The sequence below is a fragment of the Brassica oleracea genome, chromosome C4 (genome assembly GCF_000695525.1).
Source record: "Brassica oleracea var. oleracea cultivar TO1000 chromosome C4, BOL, whole genome shotgun sequence".
NCBI classification, from domain to species: domain Eukaryota; kingdom Viridiplantae; phylum Streptophyta; class Magnoliopsida; order Brassicales; family Brassicaceae; genus Brassica; species Brassica oleracea.
The window spans coordinates 6,176,389-6,198,949 of NC_027751.1; the positions used below are offsets into that span (position 1 = coordinate 6,176,389).

The following is a 22,561-nucleotide window of genomic DNA, read 5'->3' on the forward strand; positions in this document are numbered from 1 at the left end:
GTAAGCTCAAGTCTTAGCTTATTGTTAGTGTTGTCTCTAGGTGAATAGAGAAACACAGAGGTGGTTGTGTAAAAAAAGCTCTTGTATACACTTGATACTAGTGAATCGTTGAGAGTGTCGTCCTCTCCCCAGATGTACCGAAAGGGAACTGGGTCACCAAATCTTGTGTGTCTCTAACAAACTCAAACAACAACAAGAAGTGTGCTAAGGTTAATTAGTCACGTGAGAATAAACCGGTTAAGGATCAACTTATTCTTAATAAGTGGTATCAGAGCATCGGGTTCAGCAGAGAAAGATTACAGTTTCAGTTTCTGATCTGCTATTGGTGTTTGACTGCACAGGCTCAGGGGTTTCTGGTTTTGTTCAGCATTTGGAGTTGTTTGAAGAAGTTAAAGGTTACTGGTCTGGGTGTTCAGCTTTAGCAGAGGATAAAGTCTTGAGTCATGGAACTAGCTCAAGGTAAATTTGAGGTGGAGAAGTTTGAAGGTCAATGAGACTTTGGTTTATGGAAGTTTAAAATGCTTATGCAGCTTGAGCTTATGCATCTTGAGCTTCAGGGTTTGGATTTTGTTCTTGAAGAAGAATAATCCAACAGTTCTGTTAAAGGAAAAGAAAAGGAAGGTGAGGTCACAGAAGCTAGGAGTTATCCGGTTGATCTGCTGAAAAAGGAGAAGGATAAGAGAGCAAAGAATCTGATATGCTCTTCTCTTAGCAACATGATCTTGCGAAAGGTTATGAAGGAGACAACAGCTCTAGGAGTATGGAAAGCTCTGGAAAGGAATTATCAGAAAAAGTCCTTACCTAACCGAATTTATTTGAAGCAGAGGTTTGCAAGCTTTAAGATGGAAGAGCACAAAAGCATAGAGGAGAATCTTGATGTGTTTCTGAAACTCACAGACGATTTGGAAAGTTTGAACATTAATGTGAGCGATGAGGACCAATCAATCCAGGTCTTGTCTAGTCTCCCAAGGCAGTTCGACTCACTGGTTCATACACTTAAATACGGTAATGGGAAGGAAACACTGACTCTGAATGAAGTAACCAGTTCTGCTTATGCCAAGGAAGTTGAGCTAATGGAAAAGGGTCTCATTGGAAAGGCTAAGTCAAATGCAGAAGGTTTGGTTGTGGCCAGGGGTAGACCTGAGAGGAAGGGTTTTGGTCAGTTAAGTGGAAGAACCAAGAGCAGGGATTCAAGGTCTAAATCTAGGCCAAAGAATCAACATAAAGCTAGAGAGTGTTGGATATGTGGGAAGGAAGGACACTTCAAGAAAGATTGTCCTGAAAAGAAGAATGGGAGAGCAGCTGATTCTGCAAATGTCGCTCAGGAAAAGGAGTTTCATATGATCTTGACAGCAAGTGAAAAAGACCCCAAGAGTGAGTGAGTCATGGATTCTGGATGTACATTCCACATTACACCAGATAGAGATGCTTTATTTGACTTCAAGGAGATTGATGGTGGAAAGATATTAATGGGAAATAATACTTTCAGTGAAGTCAAAGGTATGGGCAAGCTGAAGATCATAAAATCAGAAGGAACTACGGTTATCTTGTCTGAGGTGAGATACATGCCAACCATGAGCAGGAACCTCATCTCTTATGGCCAGTTAGAAAAGAGCGGTTGCAAGTATGAAGGAGAAGACTTCATAGTTACTTTCTACAAGAATGGCAAGAAGGTGATTTCTGGAAAATATCAAGATGGGCTGTATTATTTGCAAGGATCGGTGGTGAAGGGAGAAGCATATGTTGTCAGAGCTGATGTGAACTTGACAAACAGATGGCACTCAAGGTTAGGACACATGAGTCTTAAGAACATGAATCTTCTGGTCAAAGGAGGTTATCTAGACTCAAATGAGGTCCACACTTTAGATTTTTGTGAGGAGTGTGTATTTGGAAAGTCCCACAAGCAAAGCTTTCCAGAGGGCAAACACACTACAACAGGATGTAGATACTTTCTTACATTCATCGATGATCACTCAAGGAAGGTCTGGATTAGGTTCTTAAGGAGTAAAGATGAGGTGTTTGAGAATTTTTCAGAGTGAAAGGTACTTGTGGAAAATCAAACAAAGAAGAAGATAAAGTGTCTCAGAACAGATAATGGATTGGAGTTCTGCAATAATCTGATGGATAAGCTTTGTCAAGACTCAGGGATTAAACGACATAGGACTTGCGTTTATACTTCGCAGCAGAATGGAGTGTCTGAGAGAATGAACAGGACAATAGCAGATAAGATCAGGTGTATGTTGGCATAAATAGGAATGGAGAAGAAGTTATGGGCTGAGGCAGCGTCGACTGCGGTTTATCTGATAAACATGTCTCCTAATACATCTTTGAGGTTTCAGATTCCAGAGGAAGTGTGGTCAGGGTCAAAGGTTGATTATAGTCACCTTAGGCGGTTTGGTTGTGTTGCTTAGGTACACAGAACAGAGGACAAGTTAGGTCCAAGAGCTGTTAAGGGATTCTTCGTAGGTTATCCACAGGGTTCTAAAGGATACAGGGTGTGGTTACCGGAAGAGGAAAGAAGTACTAGCAGCAGGAATGTAGTCTTTGATGAAGAGAAGCTGTATAAATATCCATGTCAGATGGAAGCGGCTAATTCTAAGAAGAAGAAGAAAGTCACTTTTAGCACTGATCTTATTCAAGGGCCGACTACAAGTGGTTCAGTTCATGAGTCTACCGGTAAGGTGGAGAAGCTTCAGGAAGTGGGGAATCTACTGGTCAAGGTGGAGATACTTCGGGAAGTTCACAATCAGAAACTGAATCAGAAGAGGAATCTGAGGAAGAAGAGGAGCAAAATCAGAACCAAGATGAGTCTTTTCATGATTATTTGTTGGTAAGAGACATGGAAAGGAGAGTCATCAGACCACCATCGAGGTTTGAAGGATCTGATTTTGTAGCTTATGCTTTGGGTGCAGCAGAAAGCTTGGAGATGGATGAACTAAAGTCACTAGCAGAAGCTAGAAGAAGTAGAGACTGGGATAAGTGGAACCAAGCTATGCGAGAGGAGAAGCAATCTCTGGATAAGAATGATACTTATGAGCTTTCCAAAGCGGGAAAAGCATAGGATAATCGGGTGTAAATGGATCTACAAGATTAAGGAAGGTATTCCAGGAGTGGAATATCGCAGGCATAAGGCGAGACTTGTAGCTAAAACGTTTACACAGGTTGAAGGAATGGATTACAATGAGATATTTGCTCTGGTGGTTAAGCATGCTTCTATTCGAATCATGTTATCAGTTGTGGTGAATTTTGATCTGGACTTGGAGCAACTGGACGTCAAGACTGCTTTCTTGCATAGTACACTTGATGAAGTCATCTACATGAGTCAGCCAGAAGGTTTCATAGAGAAAGGAAACGAAGACAAGGTTTGTCTACTGAAGAAGTCTCTCTATGGGTTAAAGCAGTCACCTAGGCAGTGGAACAAGAAGTTTGATGATTTTATGAAGTCTCAAAAGTTCCGGAGGTGCAGGAAAGATCCATGTGTTTACACTAAGGGATCAAGTATTGATGATAGAGTATATCTCTTATTGTATGTTGATGACATGCTTATAGCAGCAAAGGATATGGAGAAGATCAAAGCGCTGAAAGCAAGTTTGAAGGAAAAGTTTGAGATGAAGGATCTAGGGCCAGCAACTAAGATCCTTGGTATCGAAATCATCAGGGATAGGAAGAAGGGTATTCTGAAGCTATCACAGGAAAGGTATCTTAAGCAGGTTTTGAGAACTTTTAACATGGAGGATTGCAGGGATGTTGTAACGCCATTTAATTCTCAGTTCAAGCTTAAGAGTCTAACTCCAGAGGAGTTGGTTGTGGAGACACGGTTGATGAGCTCAGTTCCTTATGCAAGTGCAGTGGGAAGTCTGATGTATGGCATGATTGGTACTCGTCCAGATTTAGCGTACGCGGTCGGTTTGGTTAGTAGGTTCATGGCAAATTCAGGAAGATGTCATTGGTCTGCGGTTAAGTGGATCTTGAGATATCTAAAGGGAGCATCAGATGTGTGTCTAAACTTCAAGAAGTCAGACAAGTTTGAGATTGAGGGATTCTGTGATTCAGATTATTCTGCAGATCTTGACAGGAGAAGGTCAATATCTGGATATGTCTTCAAGGTTGGTGGTAATACTGTGAGTTGGAGGTCTACTCTTCAGCATGTTGTGGCTCTTTCAACTACTGAGGCTGAGTACATGGCACTCACAGAGGCAGCTAAAGAGAGAATTTGGTTGAAGATTTTCTGCAGTGAATTGGGGTTTAAGTCAGAAATATTCAAGTTGACTTGTGACTCACATAATGCAATTTGTTTGGCGAAGAACCCAGTTCATCATGACAGGACCAAGCACTTTGAGGATAAAGTGCATTTCATTAGGGACAAGGTTGAGGATGGTTCAGCTAAGGTGCAGAAGATTCATACTTCCCTAAATCATGCAGATATGTTGACAAAGAGTTTACCAGGAAACAACTTTGAGAGGTATCTGGTGACACTCAATGTCACCAACTGAGTTGAGACAGCGGAAGCGCGAGATGATTTGTCGGTTTATCACCTCGCAGCAGCAAATAGATTTATGACGGTTAAGTCTGGGAAATCGACAAAAGGTTCAGGTGGTCAAGTCTGAAAAGAAATTCCAAGGCAGTTCGGTTTTAGAGCTGAGGGTCGCCGGTAAAGGTGACAGGTCTGCTTATATTCTGGTGGTAAAGCTGGAAGGGTTGCAGGAATGATTCACTAGTTGAGACTATGACGGAAGTCTCAGGTTCATCTTACGTTGAGGTAAATCGACAAAGAGATGGTATTTCATTTACAGATATGGCAAGCACAAGTGACCAAATGCCCAAGGTGGAGATTTGTTGATTTTGTGCCTTTGGTCTGCACTTCACCTACAGCACTGAAGTGACCACTTCAGAAACCTGTCTTGTGCAGTTTGATGTTGTAGGGAATGTGAAATTATCTTAAGCACTGAAGTGCCCACTTCAGAAAAGTTGCATCTTGCAATTTTATACTCTAGGGATATCTGTTATGTTTGGTCCTTAGTGACTGAAGCCCATTAGTGTTAGGGTTTAGGGAGACACTATATAAACTCTCTAAACCTAATTACTTGCTTCTTAACACAGAGAACACTCACTCTACACAGATCTGAGATTAGAGAGAGAGGCAAGAAGCTAGAGCAAGAAGAGAAGATTGAAGGAACATCTAAGAAGGTTAAGAAGAAGTAAAGAGAGATCCGGTCAAGAGTCTCAGACTACTTCTTCTTCTTTAGAGTGTAGATTTCATCTCTTATACACACAGGTTCCATAAGCTCAAGTCTTAGCTTATTGTTAGTGTTGTCTCTAGGTGAATAGAGAAACACATAGGTGGTTGAGTAAAAAAGCTCTTGTATACACTTGATACTAATGAATCGTTGAGAGTGTCGTTCTCTCACTAGATGTACCGAAAGGGAACTGAGTCACCAAATCTTGTGTGTCTTTAACAAACTCAAACAACAACGAGAAGTGTGCTAAGGTTAATTAGTCAAGTGAGAATAAACCGGTTAAGGATTAACTTATTCTCAACACTAATATCCATAATTGAGTCAATTTATATTTCGTTTGAACTTGCTGTAGTATATATTTCTCTGGAAAACCATAGAGAAACTATAATTCAGGAAATACAAATCAGTCATACCGACATGCCGTTTTTTGAAATTTCCAACAGTGAAATGAAAAGATAAATTCTACAGAAGTCCGTCTATGTCCTAGTCTTTACCAACAAAACAATAACCATTGAATTATTATCACTTGTTTAAATTTAATATGATGATTAAAAATAGAATACGTTTTCTTCATGTAGAATATATATGAATGTATATATGTTATATTTCACTCAATGTTACAATAAAATATTTCTCATTCTTAATATAGTCTTTCTTGTATAAGTCTATATGTATTCTTTAGCCAAAGAAATATTCTTGGAATACTCCGAGAGAACTTTTGAGCTATGACAACAAAGTTATTAAAAAAAATTTATTGATTTTTTGAAACTAAATTTTATTGATTTTAACATATTTAATTTGTATGTGCAGTTTTACCGATCTAAATTGTTATGAAGGTTTTGTCATTTATATATCTCTAATTACATGGTCTCTTTATTACTCCACCTGAAATTAATCACAAATATAATCAGTTATTTTATGCTTGTCTAAGGAGTTTTAAACTTAGAACTCCCAAAAATATTTAAAGATTTAAAAAGAAACAGAAAAGAAAAGCTAGCTACCTAACCTAATATGTATATTAAAAACTCCAGTTTCATGGCAGCACAATCGAAAGAGAAAAATAATTAAGAAATAAACCGAATAATTGAGATGATACGACGTCGGTTTTTAAAGGAGAAATATAGCCGACAAAAATAAATAAATAAACTCACTTCTCCAAAGAGGGTGGCTCAAAGTCAAGGTCAAAAGCTCATGTGTTTCAAGAGGTCAATTTAGATAACCATATAGTTGTTATGCTAACAATTTAAGATAACCAAATATTTTTGTTTCTTTTCTTTAATTTATCCCCACCCCTTAATCAATCAATTTATTGTTAATCCTCGTATTATCATGCACTTAACTTTGTCCTAACCCCACATGGCTACGGGCTACCTATGTAATAAAGTTATTTTCTTGATGGGGGAGATATATCTAATATTCAATTTGGTGCGAGACTTTTTCCTCAAGGGGTATTAATTTGCACATCTGTGAGCTTTTCAATGTTTTACTAACTTAGGATAATACATACGCCTTGCGCAGAGTGAGTTTATTTGTATATATTATCAATAGTTTCTTTTATATATTTGATCGTTTTATTTATATATATAAAATATTTTTTGTTGTTATTATATAATTTCTTTCCGATAGATCGGATCAATTTTTATTAAAAATAATGGAACAAAACTATAATTAATACATCATGGGTTGATCGGATTGGACATTAAACAAATTATGACATAAAAACCTTATTTTTTCTATCGAACACATTCTTTAAAAAAATGAACAGTATTCTTTTCACAGTTGAATTATTTTGACTTTTATCTTCCATATAGTTTTGAAAGCTTTCAAATCAACCATCGAATTGATACATGTCATTTTAATGTTTTTAGTCGTATACTTAAGGAAAACTTACATATAAGAAAAATATAACATATAAGTCATTTTAAAAAATTCAAAATATAACATATAAGAAAAAATCTAACATATAAGAAAAATATAACATATAAGGTGTCCTCATTTTTGTATTTTAAAGTCGTTTAAAAAAAATATAACATATAAGGTTTTCTCATTTTTGCAATTTAAAGTCCTTTTAAAAAATTCAAAATATAACATATAAGAAAAAATCTAGTTTTTTTGTAAGAAAAAATCTAAAATATAAGAAAAATGTAACATATAAGGTGTCCTCATTTTTGTATTTTAAAGTCGTTTAAAAAAAATATAACATATAAGATTTCCTTATTTTTGAAATTTAAAGTCATTTAAAAAATTCTAAATATAACATATAAGAAAAATTCAAAATTTTTTATTATATGGTTAATGTAATTGTTTATTTTTTAATAATATAAAATTAAACAAAAATGAAGAAGGATGCAAAAATTGTTATCAAATCTTTATTATTCATAATCATTAATTGTCATATATATGTAAATCATATTAGGTAATTCTGTAGCTTTTATTTAAGGAAAGAATACACACTTCTTATATTGTAGGTTAATATAATGTTCTTTAGTGGACATTAAATAAATTATGACATAAAAACCTTATTTTTTCTATTGAACACATTTTTGAAAAAAGTGAACAGTATTGTTTCCACAGTTAAATTATTTTGACTTTTATCTTCCATATGGTTTTGAAAGCTTTCAAATCAACCATCGAAATGATACATGTCATTTTAATGTTTTTAGTCATATATTTAAGGAAAACTTACATTTTTGTAATTTAAAGTCATTTTAAAAAAATTCAAAATATAAAATATAAGAAAATTCTAACATATAAGAAAAATACAACATATAAGGTTTCCTCATTTTTGTAATTTAAAGTCATTTTAAGAAATTCAAAATATAACATATAAGAAAAACTAACTTTTTTATTATATGGTTAATGTGATTGTTTAATTTTTTTTAATAATAAAAATTAAACAAAAATGAAGAAGAATACAAAAATTGTTATCAAATCTTTATTATTCATAATCATTAATTGTCATATATATGTAAATCATATTAGGTAATTCTGTAGCTTTTATTTAAGGAAAGAATACACACTTCTTATATTGTAGGTTAATATAATGTTCTTTAGTGGACATTAAATAAATTATGACATAAAAACCTTATTTTTTCTATTGAACACATTTTTGAAAAAAGTGAACAGTATTGTTTCCACAGTTAAATTATTTTGGCTTTTATCTTCCATATGGTTTTGAAAGCTTTCAAATCAACCATCGAATTGATACATGTCATTTTAATGTTTTTAGTCGTATATTTAAGGAAAACTTACATTTTTGTAATTTAAAGTCATTTTAAAAAAATTCAAAATATAAAATATAAGAAAATTCTAACATATAAGAAAAATACAACATATAAGGTTTCCTCATTTTTGTAATTTAAAGTCATTTTAAGAAATTCAAAATATAACATATAAGAAAAACTAACTTTTTTATTATATGGTTAATGTGATTGTTTAATTTTTTTTAATAATATAAATTTAAACAAAAATGAAGAATGATGCAAAAATTGTTATCAAATCTTTATTATTTATAATCATTAATTGCAATATATATGTAAATCATATTAGGTAATTCCGTAGCTTTTATTTAAAGAAAGAATACACACTTCCTATATTTTAAGTTAATATAATATTCTCTAGTGTTATATAATTATGGAATAATGTGACACAATTAGATTAAACTATACTTTATATTAGATGCTCTAGAATTCTTTGAAATGAAATTTAGAAGGCATTTAGAGTGCAACCTAGGATTTGGAGTTTTTTTTTAATTAATACAAAATTAAGGTTCTAATTTTCCAAATGCTTCTCAATTAATATATAGGGGATATAACATCAGATTCCAATTTCTTAAACCGATTAAGTTTGTATGGTCGAAAATTATAATTGGCGAGAGTATAAACTCATATATTTTCAAGGTCCTGTGATCTAAGGACGAAATAAAAAAGTAAAATAAAAAAGTAAATCTCCAGAAGTGATTTGTATATGTATCATCACTGCATTAACTTTCACAAAAAAATGATGACATGACTTAAAAGAAATATGACAAGGCATAAATCTAATTGTGACATGTAAAATTTACTATATTTAGATTTATGTTTTTGGTAAGATTTCTTAAATATAATAATGATGATTTTCTATTACGGATTTATATTTTTGTAAAAGTTTCATAATATAGTAATAACTAATAAATTTTATATCAAAAATATTTTTCTCAGTAAATATTCAATTTGGTAAGATTTTATGATATCTAATAACTTTTCTATATCAATTAAAATAATATTTTTATATATAAATAATAATTACGAATATTAAAATTTTACATCAATATATGAATCATATTTTTATTATTAAAATAAGTGTAGTTTAAAATATATTTTATCAACGTATATAAGTTATTTTTATTTAATGTATATATTATTAGAAATAATTTATATATTTACAAATAGACATATTTAAAAATGGTAATTAAATAAATAATAATATAATAAAGTAACTTTATAAATTTCAATTATTTTTTATCAAAAGTTAGATAATGCAAAATTAAAAGGTCAAAGTAAACTTGAATAAATCAAACTAAAAAAAATTACATTATGATTTTATTTTTTAAACTAATAAAACTAAAATAGAAAAATAGAAAATTTTATTTATATATAATATTTTTAAATATTTTATATCTGCGCATGGCGCATGAAAACTCGTAGTGTGTAATAAAATACGTTGTTGATTCATATACCATCTATATGATTCATATACCATCTATATAAATTTTGTTTAAAATAAAGTTGTTGGACCAAAAGAATATAATAAAACTCATGGGCCATATAAGAGTTGTGTTGGAGAGAATAATAATATATAAATGGATTTTGGATATAATGATTAAAAAATATTGTTATAATACAATCTCTTTTCTTTTCCTTCCTCTTTTATTCAAACTTTGCTTGAGCAAAAAAATCGAACCTTTAACTTTGCTCAAAAAATATAATTTGCTAACCAAATCCACGCATTAATTCACCACCCGCTGGTCTTCTTAAACGTGCCCTTGTTTAGTTGAAGAATCTAACACTTGGGAAGATCCTTAGGCGGTGGCAAAATCGACTGATTGGGTCCTTTGCCGTTCTCCACCAAGAAAGCCATCTTTAATCCCCACGTCGTGTGTACCTCCAAGTGACAATGCATGAACCAAACCCCTATACGTTACAAAATATGAATCCATTACTTTTATAACGAGGAGATTATATAATAGTATTTGACTTCTTGCCATAAGATTTTTATTTGTTTCATTTTTAAAATAACATGGTGACGGCAAATCAAGTTATACACTAACATAGCTTGCACAATGCTATCTGAATTTGGCAAGGGACATATGATGAGTTAGACCTAAACCTATGACTATTACAACTTCTATAAACACTAGATTAGAATCATTTAATTAACTTATTTTTACTTTGAATTTGGTGACCTTACCGGGATTATCCGCTCTGAATCTGATGACAACCCATCCACCAGATGGAACTCCGATTGTGTTCCTCTCAACAGGATCGACCAAATTGAAGTTGCTTGGATCTTTCTTGGCGTTGAAGTTACCTAATCCACGACCAACTTCAAAGAAGTTAAAGCCATGTAGATGAATAGGATGGTTCTCTGGGGCTATGACGCCGGTATCCTGGAGAACAAGCTGCACCGTGGCGTTGTAAGGTAGCTTGTAAAGCCTCGTCCCTGTTTCCGTGGCCATGTTCGTGACTGATCCTCCGCTGTAGTTGAAAACATGCGGTGGGTTCTTGGGAAAATCCGTCGTGAAAACGCCGCTAATGTTAAAGTAATGAGCTGGAAGCAAAGCGGTTTTGGGCATAGTGAATGTTACATTGTTGATGCTGGCCACCACACGGCTTCCGTTTCCAGCCTTACAAGTGGGACACGGGTTTAATCCGAGGCCGACGGTGAAAAAGAGGTGGTGGTCGATGGTGGTCGGGACTAGGGCAGGGTACTTCTTAGAATTGAGACTACGAAGAGAGTTTGTAAAGTTGTTGGCGATGGTAGTAGCGTTTTGCGGCGGAGGGAGAGTGAGTGTTGTTGGGGAGGAGGATAGCGTTCCGGAGTAATGAACAGTGGCGGTGGCGGTAACATTGTCCACCGCGATGGGGGAGTCCATGAAGGGAGAAGCGGTTACAAGGTATTTGCCGGCAGATTTTGAGGTGGTTAGGAGGACGTTGGTGGTTTGACCGGGTGCTATAAGGATGGTGTCGGTCTTGAACGGTTTGACGTAGACGGCGTCGACTTCCACCACCGTGAAAAGATGGCCAGCGACTTTAAAAAAGAGCTCTTCATTAAGTGCAGCATTGACTAGTCGTAGCAGATAGGTTTTGCCATTTGTTACTGACAGTTTGTAACCTTCCAGAGCAAAATGAGGGTTTCATAATCAGCTTTTTGGTAACTATTAGTATTAATAAAAAAATTTATAATGGTAACTAAGAAATTAATTACCCTGAGATGGACAATTATTTACGGGGCCAGAGTGTCCGTTGATCATGTGAGCGTCAGAGACATTAGGTGCTAATCCAGACTTAAGCGCCTCGTTAATAACGTTTTCAGTATCTGATTTCCACCATTCAGCTGCCATAAATGATGAGCATTAGTTAGTCATGCCAAATTAACATATATTCATTGCCACAAAAGATAACCGCATTTTTTTTTTTTTTTTTTTTTTTTTTTTTTTTGATAATCAAGTTAATCCGGACACCCGAGAACCCGACTAGCGCGTAAGTACACCTTCACAGAAGACATCCTGGAAGACCGTCTTTTTCACCCCATTTTAATCGACGGTGGCCAGCGGGATTCGAACCCGTGTCTGTATCGGGGCCAAAGCTTTATAGGTTTTTAATTAACACGGTGAAGTGCAAGCCACATGAGAATTAGATTCAATATATCCGAACTTTCTAAAATAGAATGATTAAGCTACCTAGAACGATAACTTTCTCGTGGTCGGGTTTGGGGAACGGATAGGGAACACCACGTTTGGGGAGGATAACAATTGCGCCGTGAACCGTGGCTCGAAGCCAGAGGATGTGAGCGTGCCACCAGAGAGTCCCGCGTTGGCCGGTCAAGGTGTAGTTGTATGTGTAGACTTGACCTGGCTGGAGTGGGCACTGGGTGATGTAAGCTGGCCCATCGGCCCATCCCGTTCTCACTTGTCTCACACCGTGCCTGTTCTCGGTCGTCCACAGTCACCAATCAATTAACTAATAAACTTACCAATGATGATTCATTTGAAGATTAAGTAGGAGGTTAATTACCAGTGGATGGAGACGTTGTACTTGACGTGATTAACGACTTTGATGAGCAACGTGTCGTCTTCTCGTGCGTAGATTGTGGGACCTGGATATCTACCGTTCACGGTCACGGTTGGCTTGCTTGAGCATAGTCTAGTAATGTTTTTCATCACAACCTGTGTGATTTTCAAACACAAATTTAATCAGTAATAATTATATTGCAAAGTTAGGCAAAAGGGACAAAGGTAAATAAAAGAAAAGCAAAACAATAACTATAATCATTATCTGACTGTAAGTTGTAACCAAAAATAGATAAAAACATACTTCACTTCATTCGCATGTACGTCAAAACATTATATAGCCCTTTTATATAAAATGATTGTCATGTTTAAAAAGGAGAAAACACCTGACGTACATAACTTTGAAATGGTAATGTGTGCCAGTAAAAGGCTCATAAGAAATAAAAATATATTTACAGAAAATTTAGTTCTAAATATCCTACATGAAGTACAAATTACTTCTTTTTTTTTGACATCAGTACAAATTACATATATATATGTTCTAATTATGTGAAGCCATAAACCATATATATCACTACGTAAGCATGTACGAAATATAACTTATGCGTATAAGTAAGTGCCGATAACGAGTGTGCATATATATGGGACAGCTTGCGACTACTTCCTATGTAGCGTAAGAGATCGGCATGGCACGTACAGGAACACATAATATGTATGTAAATATACATCTGTGCAAGTGGATAGATATAAACTCACGTTAAATTTGTAATGGCGAACCATGCTTTCCGATGGAGCTGGGAACACAGACAAGAAGGACACAAGAAACAGAAACCAAACCATATGAGACTTCATATCTATCTCTCCTCAGTTTCTTTCGTCCTTTCTCTTCTTCTTCTTCTTCTTCTTCTGTGTGTTTAATATTCTTGTCTTTGTGTTTGAAATGAGCGACTGGCCAACGCAAGCTTATAAAAGAGAGAGGAGAAAGAGTTTAGAAACGAGAGGAGGCAACGTCGTTTTAGGTGGTAGGTCGACCCAAAATCCAACTCTTTATAGTTAAGATTCCCATTCTTGCCACAAGGCCCACAACCAATCTCCCTGACCAAACAAAAGAAAATAAATTAATTGTCAAATCTCGTTTACCATATGCTTTATTTTAAATTTTGATTAATTTCCACAAAACTACATGTATTACTAATTCGAATTTTATGTTTAAACTCTTCTGGATTAACATGATTATTTAGCTAATTAACATGCCAATATAACATACTTATATAATTTTTCTTGGTCTCGATTATGCTCAATTATTTTACCGGGTATGTTTGTACTGTTTTAAGTACTTATTACTTGTACTGTGTGCATACGTTTGTAATATAACTGTAATCATATTATACCATGATTAATCCAGAGTTCTTAGAGTGAAGTTGTTATCGGAAGTTAAGAAATTGTTTCCTAACTTTTAATTAAAAAAACTAAGAACCAGTTCTTAAAATCCTTATTTAAGAACCGGTTCTAATCTTTTTTAGTTAAAATTAAGAAACAGTTTCTTAACTTCCGGTAAGAACCCCATCCTAAGAACCCCGGGTTAATCATGATCTTACGTAGTTACGTTAACTTGTCTGCTCAATTCCTCATAATTTATTTGATTTTTACGGACTCTTATAATTCTGGTGATTTTTTTTTTTTGAACACCAAATGCTTATAATTCTGGAGATCATTCCATTTTTTTGCATGAAAGGATATACACGTACGTAGATAAACGGTATCACTGTAATCAGCTTGCGCACTGTGTTTATAATATATATAGAGCATCCGTACCAAGTAGTATATGCCGATTTGTCTACAGAATTTGATAGAAGAATAAAAAACCTTAGGTGAACATTCTGGAGTTATAATATCTACATATATATATATATATATATTTGCAACAGATTGATGGAAATGATACTTACTTATAGTTGACTAATGTTCATCTGAAAATGATAATTAATGGCATTAACGATTCATCAGCATATATTACATATGAATTATGATACTGATTTCCTAGGCTTGATTTGTCTTATATATGCAAGAGAAAGCTCTTGATCTTTATTTTATATGATCTATAGATAATGTAGACTCATATTGTTGTCAAGAGCGAAATTTCAAAATTGTGAAAAGAGAAAATATAGACTTAGTGTCTAGATTGTGTCATACTTTGGTGAGAAGTACACGTCTGAACTCGAAGTAACATTTAAAACGACTGCAAAAAAAATTTACATTAATTTCGATAGATGGTCTTATATATTAATCCATTTAAAGATCGTACATCTCTGTTCCTTCGAGTATATACTATACATAAAACATTTTCTGCTTTTTGCAATTCTGCTTCACACTTTAATTAAGTATTTTTATTTTGTGGCGGTGAGTATTTAAAATGTTATAACAGAGAGATATAGTCCAACTCTAAATCAGATAAAAAACGAAAAAAAAACTCTTGACCTTATATATTCGATGATTAACATGTGAATGGATTCTCAAATAATCTAATTGCCGGTTCAAGGCAAATACTTGTCTCTTTATAAGAAATGGAAAATAGAAAAAAAAATCCCATAAAGTTAGATTGATTTGTTATCCTCGAATTTGGATAGTGGATTCAGTATAGTCGCATAATGTTAAAAATAATGTTAAAAAGTGGCTTAGAACTGTGTGAAGGTGAGGTGGAGATTAGAATGCTTAGAAACTAAGACAGTAAACTAGTTGAGAAATGGCTTTCACGTCGTTGTAAACAATGACCCAACAAAGACAGCCTCTCTCTCTTACTTGGGTTTGTTTCAAAGCTAAGGTTACATGAGAAATGCGTTTCACTTTTGCCGTTTTGCTCATACACAATATTGGACATGTGTGGAATGGAGATAGTAGGAACCTAAGATATGTTCTTATTTTATTACATTTTGTGGTCGAATTGCTTATTGTTATGTTTTTTTTTGTCGTACCGGAGATGTTGCAGTTAAGCACTTTGTCCGACTCCGACAGATGATTTGATGAGTTGTCATGATTAAAACGGGTGAAGTGTCAAATATCCTCCAAGTTGAAGTTACTTAATTTGTTATTGTCATTTTCTCAACAATCTTTGAAAGGTCATTGCCGTCCAAATGACAACATAGTAACAAAAGAGATTTTAGAAAATATCAGTTAGCATCTAATTGTATGTCTTATCGCCTTAGACCAAAAAGTGTAGCCACATTGCTTGGTTAACAATTTTTAAAAATAACCGGGATAGATATTGTGTCAGAATCCTTACTATTTTAATAACCGGAATAGATATCGGACCAAAGTCCAAACTAATAATTAAAGTCCATACTATTTCTATCATAATTTCTTTTTGGTCATCATTGATGTCTACAATGATCACGAAAATCATAACGATTTTTGTATATGAGGGAATCAGGGAACCCAATCCTAGGCCTTAACTCACAAAACGATATTATTTTCTGAAACGACTGGGCCACATGGCCTTGGTTCTGGTATCGGTTTACCACTGGTGCTGTGGTTTTTATAGCCGATATGTGGATGTGGATAGATATCACATCGGACCGGACTGAAGAAAGAGAACCGGGGAAGTTAGGTGATACCGAGAGGAGGCTGGTTAGATTTACTAAGTTTCCCGAATTATTTTGTGAGATGGTGGAGTGGTTGGACTGGGCTATAATGACAGTCTAGCTCCGCTGCTCCGAGATTGGGCGCATGTGCGAGTTACAAGTGGTACACTGACAAGGTCAAGGATGAGGATCCTCAGACACGAAGAGCAGTTCTGTTATTCCTTTTGTGTTATGAGATTGTAGAAACCGGTTTAATCTCTTGATGTTGGTTTATTCTCAAAGTGTGCAACACTGTGTCCTTTAGACAAATCTTTTAAATATATCAAAGGTTTAAACAGAGGAGTGAAAAGTGTTACGTATTTGTTCATGTGAGACTTGAGAAAGACAAAACTAGTGGTTCTAACGAAACAAGACATAACAAATACATATGAAATCCAAAGATAAATGTCACCGTCTGCAAATGTTTGGTCCGAACCAGAGGCTAAACTAAAGAAAGCAAAGCTTCCAAATTGTTCCTCTCCACAAGAGATTTTCTTTTTTCTCTCTTCGCTATAAGCTGAGATCTTCGACAGTTCTCTAAGAAAAGCCTCTTATAGTCTTACCACTTGAAATCGGAAAGAGCTTCAACATCCTGCGAGTTTTGTCTTTGCGTTAGTTAGTAAATGGTTTGGTTTTGTCAATGATTCAAAAGCCTTATGTTTACTGACTTACATACACAATCTCTGCTTCAGGCGAAGCTAGGGTTAATTATCTCGGATCTCCCGGATCCTGAACCATCTTCATCGTCATCATCATCTTCCTTCACACTCTCATCTGATTCCTCTCCAGCTAGCTCACGCGCAGCTGCAAGCTCCTTCTCAAGCTCCTCTTGTTTCTCCTGCAGTCCCGACATGCTCAAAGCATCAGCGATCTTCTGCTTGATCTGCATCTCAAGCGCCTCGATCTTCTGACTCCCCTGATCAGGCATCTGGCTCGCCTTTGCAGTCTCCACTTTCAGCAACTCAACCATGCTCTTGATCTCCGGCGTCCTCACCACCTCCTCAATCTTCTCCGTGATCTCTCGGTTCAGCTTCTCAACCTTTTCTTGAATGTTTTCGTTCGGAGACTCAGCTACTACCTCCTTCAGATTCGGTTTCACAGCCTCCAGCTCCAGGCCCATCGACTTCAACACAACAGCCATCTCTGCTTCAACCTCCCTCTTAGTCTTCAAAACTTTCTCTTTCAGCTCATCGCTCAACTCTTCGAAAGAAGACGCCCCTGAGCTAGCAACCTCGGCTTTAACCGCTTCAACCTTCTCTCTGACCTCAGGACGCTCCACAGCTTCCTGAAACCTTTTATTAATCTCCTTCTTAACCGAAGCGGCGTCTGACGCCGCCTTGGCTCTGGAGAAGTCCTTCAACATGTCCAGCTTAGCTTTTAAACTCTCGTAGTTAGGAGCTTCGCTCAAACGTGCATTGAATTCTTCTTTAAGCTTCTCGATTCTCTCGATGAGCACCGGGTGCATAAGATGCTCCTCCGCATTGGCTTTCGAAAACTCCTCGCGCGTCGCGGCTAGTCTCTCCTCTAACCCCATTGCTTTCGCAGCTTTAGTGTACTCTTCTTCGATATCCGATTTAAGTTTCTCAATCATCTCCTTAAGAACTTGGCTCGAAAGCTCCTCACCCTCATCAGACTCTGGAGAGGCTTCCTTGGCTTTCAGAATCTGCTCCCTCAGCTTCTCAACCTCGCCCTCTAGGTTCCGGCTGGTGGAAGCCACAGCGTCCCTCCTCTTCATGTTGATTTTCTTCTCAGGCTCTACTGGTTCACCCTCAATGAACACTCCGATCTTCCGGTACTTAGCCATCCTGTGCTTCAGCAGCTCCTCCCCACTCATTTTCCCAAATTCCTGAAGAACCACAAAACCAAAAGGTTAGAAACTGTTCTGTTAAAGCGTGTGAGGCAAGTAACTATGCTTTACATCCATGTTTTCATTGATAGCAATCTTTATCTGCTGCGATGTCCACGAAGGATCAGCATGGGCTCCACCAAGAGGTTCCTGTACAACAGGTAAGAAAGTAACTCACTGAGCCAAATCAAGAAAATATAGATGCAAGAGATCGGTTTAGTTACTTACAGGTATGATTCCATCGGCTACATTAAGATTGACCAGCTCCTTGGAGGTAATCCTAAGCTTTTCAGCAGCCTGTGTACAAAGAGATTCATTCAATTGTAACATCAAATATTACTATCACTGAAACAAGTAGCAGAAGAGTGTACAGACCTCAGGAGCAGCCTTGGAAGTCTGCCACAAGATCGCTGCACATGCCTCTGGACTATGAAAGCCAAAACAACCAGACAGACTCAATCAACCTGTAATAATATCATATCCACATTGGGGGGGAAGCTGTTTGTTACCTAGCAACATAGAAAACTGCGTTTTCGAGCATCAACATTTTATTAGCACATCCAATAGCTAAGGCACCACCAGAACCACCTTCCCCAATGACAATAGAAAGAATCGGCACTTTCAGACCAAACATTGTCCTTAGATTGTTGGCAATCGCTTCACCCTATTATACAGAGAAGCATAAGATGTTGTGCTGGAGATAAACCAACACACCTCAAAACATTAAAAAAAAAAAAAACATTTCATGTACCTGTCCTTTTTCCTCGGATTTAAGGTCTGCATAGGCTCCAGGAGTGTCAATGAATGTCACAATGGGGAAACCGTGATGGTCTGCGTAATACATCATCCGTAGTGCCTTCCTGTAACTGTTTTTTGGCATTACAGAAGATTTGATCAGAGTGTTGTTGACTGACTCTTAACAACTCTATTTAACAACAAACCAGGTAAGTTCTCTTACCCATGAGGAGTAGGCATCCCAAAGTTACGCATTATATTTTCTTTGGTGTTTCTACCTTTCTGGTGACCGATGAACATGTATCTTTTGCCATCTATGGTTCCAATACCAGTCACAATTGCAGGATCATCATAACCCGCCCGGTCTCCATGAAGCTCCATAAACTGAAAACAAGAGTAGAGTCTCTCAATCATGAACTTACATAAACTTTCTATGACAAAAAAGAGCAAAGTAGTAAGCAATGTTCAAAAAATTAGCTAGGTGGAATACTAGCTACTAGGCGGATTATTCGGGGCTTATTGATTTCATTTTATATGTATTTTACATTTCTATAAGATATTTTAGTTTTGAGTTTAATTATAAAAAAGAAAATTATGAACTATCAAAATTAGATATACAAAACAAAATAAATTAGACAAAAATTTATGGATTTGTACTAGCATTTTTTTTTTTAAAATCGTTTTGGTTAGGACCAACGGTAATAAGAGAGCCGACCTTGTCAGTGATGTTATGTATATGATCAAGGAAAGTAGGACGGTTGGGATGGCGAGCAATGTTCACACGCTGTATAGGAGTAAGATGCGTGTAAAGATCTTTCAACGCCTGTCTATACTTAGTCTCCAAAGTGATAATCTGCTCAGTAAAGTCCAAACCGGTTTCTTCCGCCATCTTCCTCACCTGCATCACACACAAAAACAACCAATTGTTAAAAAAGAGAAAAACCAAAACAACTGCTAGTATTGATTCTTTACATCAACAATCTTCTTCTCGAGTTCAACAAGCGGTCTCTCGAAATCCAAAGTGACAGGCTTTTGTGCATTCCCCAAAGGTTTAAATTCGGAGAGGTAAGACAAGACTCCTCCTTTGACGTTGGGGTCAGGGTTAGCTGGCCATGGGTGATCGAACTTCTTGCCTTTCTTGAGACGAGCTGTCACGTAGAGGTTATTATTACTCCTTGTAGTAGCTGTAACCATTGCTCTCCTCCCAAGGGCTCTCAATGAGACGCCAGTAACACCGTTGGCCGAACTGCGCAAGTAATCCGAAGCAGAAGCGGAAGCTCCACCCAATGCTATGGATGAATGAGACATCGAAGCCATCTCAATTACTCAAAACAGACAGATCTCAATCCTGTAACTGAACAATGAATCAAATTGAAGAACGCAAATGGGGTCAGATTCGTTTTCACTACCCTCATTCTCCCAATCCTAAAGGTCTAAACTTTATCGAGAAAAAACATAAACCCAGCTCAGGTGATTAAAAAAACTCACCTTCAAACGGACAAGAGACAACGAAGCCAGAGAGATCCAAAGAACGATGGAATCAGAAGGGGGAAGGGAGAGAGAGCATCGAAGAGATCGTCGTTGAATTTAGATGAAGGAAACAAGTGTAGGCGAGTGTGTGAGCGCGAGAGAGCGCGTGGATTTTCGTGTCGATAATTCTTATGCAGATTTGATTGGGACGAAGGTGAAGAAGAACGCAACAGCTTCGGATTGGGTTATTACCAATTTGCCAGAAGTGATCCGGTTGGGTCGTTAAACCACTATAAAGTTTGGATCTTCTTTCTTTGGCACGTGTGCACGTGTTGCCTCGTCCGTGTCAGATTTAAAATATTTTATCCTTTTTTTAATTTTATTTTTCTGGATATGTTCCGGTGGATTTGTTGGGGGTAGGTTATTATATGCCAGTGTTGTGTATTGGACCATTATTTTTGTCAAATAAATAAATAAAAAATGTCGTATTTCAAAAAATGTGCAAAACAAAAACCTCCGTCGCAGCTATTTGAACCAGGGTATCTCGGGTGAAAGCCGAGAATCCTAACCAGCTAGACTACGACGGATTGCTGTAAAATTGCAAAGTTACAAATATTTTAGCTTTGCAAAATTGAAAATTTTCATCTTTCAAAAACGGTTCCTGTATGGGGGTCAAACTGCGATTACTTGAAAAAGTCACTCCTTTTTGAATGATGATCGTAAAGTTTATTGCTTTTACAAGTCCTGACGAAATAACGATGGCGATTGTATCCGTTGCTGCGGAGTGGCAGCTTCTTTGCAATCGATACTACAGAAAGCCTGAGATATACCAAATGGGATGGAAACACGTGGACTTGAGCTGCAACAAGGTCGCTTGAGCCTCGTTCGGTGGACCAATCGCAGTCATTCGAGATGACTCCAAGATTGTTCAACTATATGCTGAATCTGCTGTAAGAAAGCTCAGTATCTTTAACTCAGCTGGTGTACTCCTCTCTGAGACTGTTTCGAAGCACCCTGGTGTGGACGTCTTATTGGAGTGTCTTGGTCTGATGATCAGACATTGATCTGCATTGTCCAAGACGGCACCATCTATCGTTACAACGTCCACGCGGAGCTTGTGGGGCCTAATGTGTTGATGGGAAATGTTATTACAACGTTTGAAAATTAGTTTGATTGAGATATTTGGATGAGGAACAAGTAGATACTGTATTTTGGGTGTTTGTTTTGCGGATATTTGGTTATTTTAAAATATTTAGGAGGATGTATTGGACTGAGTATTTTAAAGAGTTGTGGAGTGTTTTAATTTTGGTGGGATTTAGATGAGTTTTGAAGTTATTTGAGTGATTTTAGTTAAAGTTTAAAAATTTAAATAAAATCTGTAGGTGATTTGGTAAACTATTTTCTAAAAATTTCAGAGTTATTTAGCTTATTTGCTTACAAGTCTTTCTATCAATGTATTTGGTAAACTCGGGTGCCACAATTCCTTATCTCAACTATGATCGTTTCCTAAATGCACATCTTTCTCGTAAGTCAATCATCACGTTTTTGAGGGAGGAGAATAAACTAAACTTAAAGTAGTGCACTACTGTCGTTGTTACCTTCGATTTAAAGTAAATGTCTTGAAACATGCGACTAGGGGAGACAAAAAAAACTTTCACAAAACCCAAAACAGCCTGGAGATGCACGAAAACTGCATGAAAAACTTAAGGAGAAAACCAAAACTACATACTTAGAGCAACAACAGCCTGTAGACTTACTTTTATAATCTCAATGGATTTGGTGTGAAGCAATGATAAAACAGAGTAAAGAAGCTCAGGTGACGACAATAAGCATATCTCAGTCTCTTCGTATATCAAGACAGATACCTGAAGACTTCATTCATATGACATATAACGAGAGTGGAATAAATTGATACTATAGTTCAAGGTCTTTTCATAGGATGGCTACATCCATGGTGACCTGTGAAGCGACTCATTAGACATGCAGTTATAAAGAAGAAGCTTCTCTTCTTCCACAAAGCAGAAACCGAGAAGTGGCGCTAAGTTAGGTGATGCAGCTCCCACAACTGATTCATCTCATATCAGAACTTCTTTTCCCCTCGCTTACATGTGCTCAAGTGCTTCACCGCAAGTGCGGAGCCATCAAGAAGAAGCGCCTTATACGTTGTCGATATCCTAGTGTATAAGATAACGTTCTCCGAACTGAAACCATTAGTTGCATCCATCAATTCCCCATGTTTAACCTTAACCACTAAGTCTCACCAAACTACTAATTTCTCCTTACGTTAATCTACTTCTCTATCTCTTTGTCTACTATGTTCTCCCGATTGTTCCAACAAGACAAAATGCAAAGGAACCCAAGAGTGGTGTTTGCAAAGTTTCATGAT

At 36.3% G+C, this 22,561-nt stretch overlaps 2 protein-coding genes across 2 annotated transcripts; both read right to left on the reverse strand.

Moving 5' to 3' along the window:
• Window positions 1-10,067: 10,067 nt before the first annotated feature.
• On the reverse strand, window positions 10,068-13,494 carry LOC106336772 (laccase-4). The gene is made up of 6 exons (XM_013775706.1): window positions 13,264-13,494; window positions 12,512-12,663; window positions 12,178-12,422; window positions 11,703-11,831; window positions 10,686-11,609; window positions 10,068-10,408 (listed from the first exon to the last, which is right to left on the reverse strand). The coding sequence occupies exons 1-6, from the start codon at window positions 13,357-13,359 to the stop codon at window positions 10,278-10,280; spliced, it is 1,677 nt and encodes a 558-aa protein (XP_013631160.1). The 5' UTR covers window positions 13,360-13,494; the 3' UTR covers window positions 10,068-10,277.
• Window positions 13,495-16,460: 2,966 nt separating this feature from the next.
• On the reverse strand, window positions 16,461-20,444 carry LOC106342094 (acetyl-coenzyme A carboxylase carboxyl transferase subunit alpha, chloroplastic-like). Its single transcript, XM_013780924.1, has 11 exons — window positions 20,194-20,444; window positions 19,678-20,059; window positions 19,421-19,603; window positions 18,929-19,089; window positions 18,722-18,836; window positions 18,480-18,634; window positions 18,346-18,397; window positions 18,199-18,267; window positions 18,043-18,120; window positions 16,797-17,970; window positions 16,461-16,716 (listed from the first exon to the last, which is right to left on the reverse strand). The coding sequence occupies exons 2-10, from the start codon at window positions 20,020-20,022 to the stop codon at window positions 16,813-16,815; spliced, it is 2,316 nt and encodes a 771-aa protein (XP_013636378.1). The 5' UTR covers window positions 20,023-20,059; window positions 20,194-20,444; the 3' UTR covers window positions 16,461-16,716; window positions 16,797-16,812.
• Between the last annotated feature and the right edge of the window lie 2,117 nt (window positions 20,445-22,561).

Coding starts and splice junctions, on each gene's coding strand:
- LOC106336772 (XM_013775706.1), bottom strand. CDS start 13,359: ATGAAGTCTCATATGGTTTGGTTTCTGTTTCTTGTGTCCTTCTTGTCT. Junction 12,423..12,511: donor TACAACGTCTCCATCCACTG/GTAATTAACCTC, acceptor GACCGAGAACAG/GCACGGTGTGAGACAAGTGA. Junction 11,832..12,177: donor CGAGAAAGTTATCGTTCTAG/GTAGCTTAATCA, acceptor CATTTATGGCAG/CTGAATGGTGGAAATCAGAT.
- LOC106342094 (XM_013780924.1), bottom strand. CDS start 20,022: ATGGCTTCGATGTCTCATTCATCCATAGCATTGGGTGGAGCTTCCGCT. Junction 18,268..18,345: donor CTTCCAAGGCTGCTCCTGAG/GTCTGTACACTC, acceptor CTTTGTACACAG/GCTGCTGAAAAGCTTAGGAT. Junction 18,121..18,198: donor TAGCCGATGGAATCATACCT/GTAAGTAACTAA, acceptor CCTGTTGTACAG/GAACCTCTTGGTGGAGCCCA.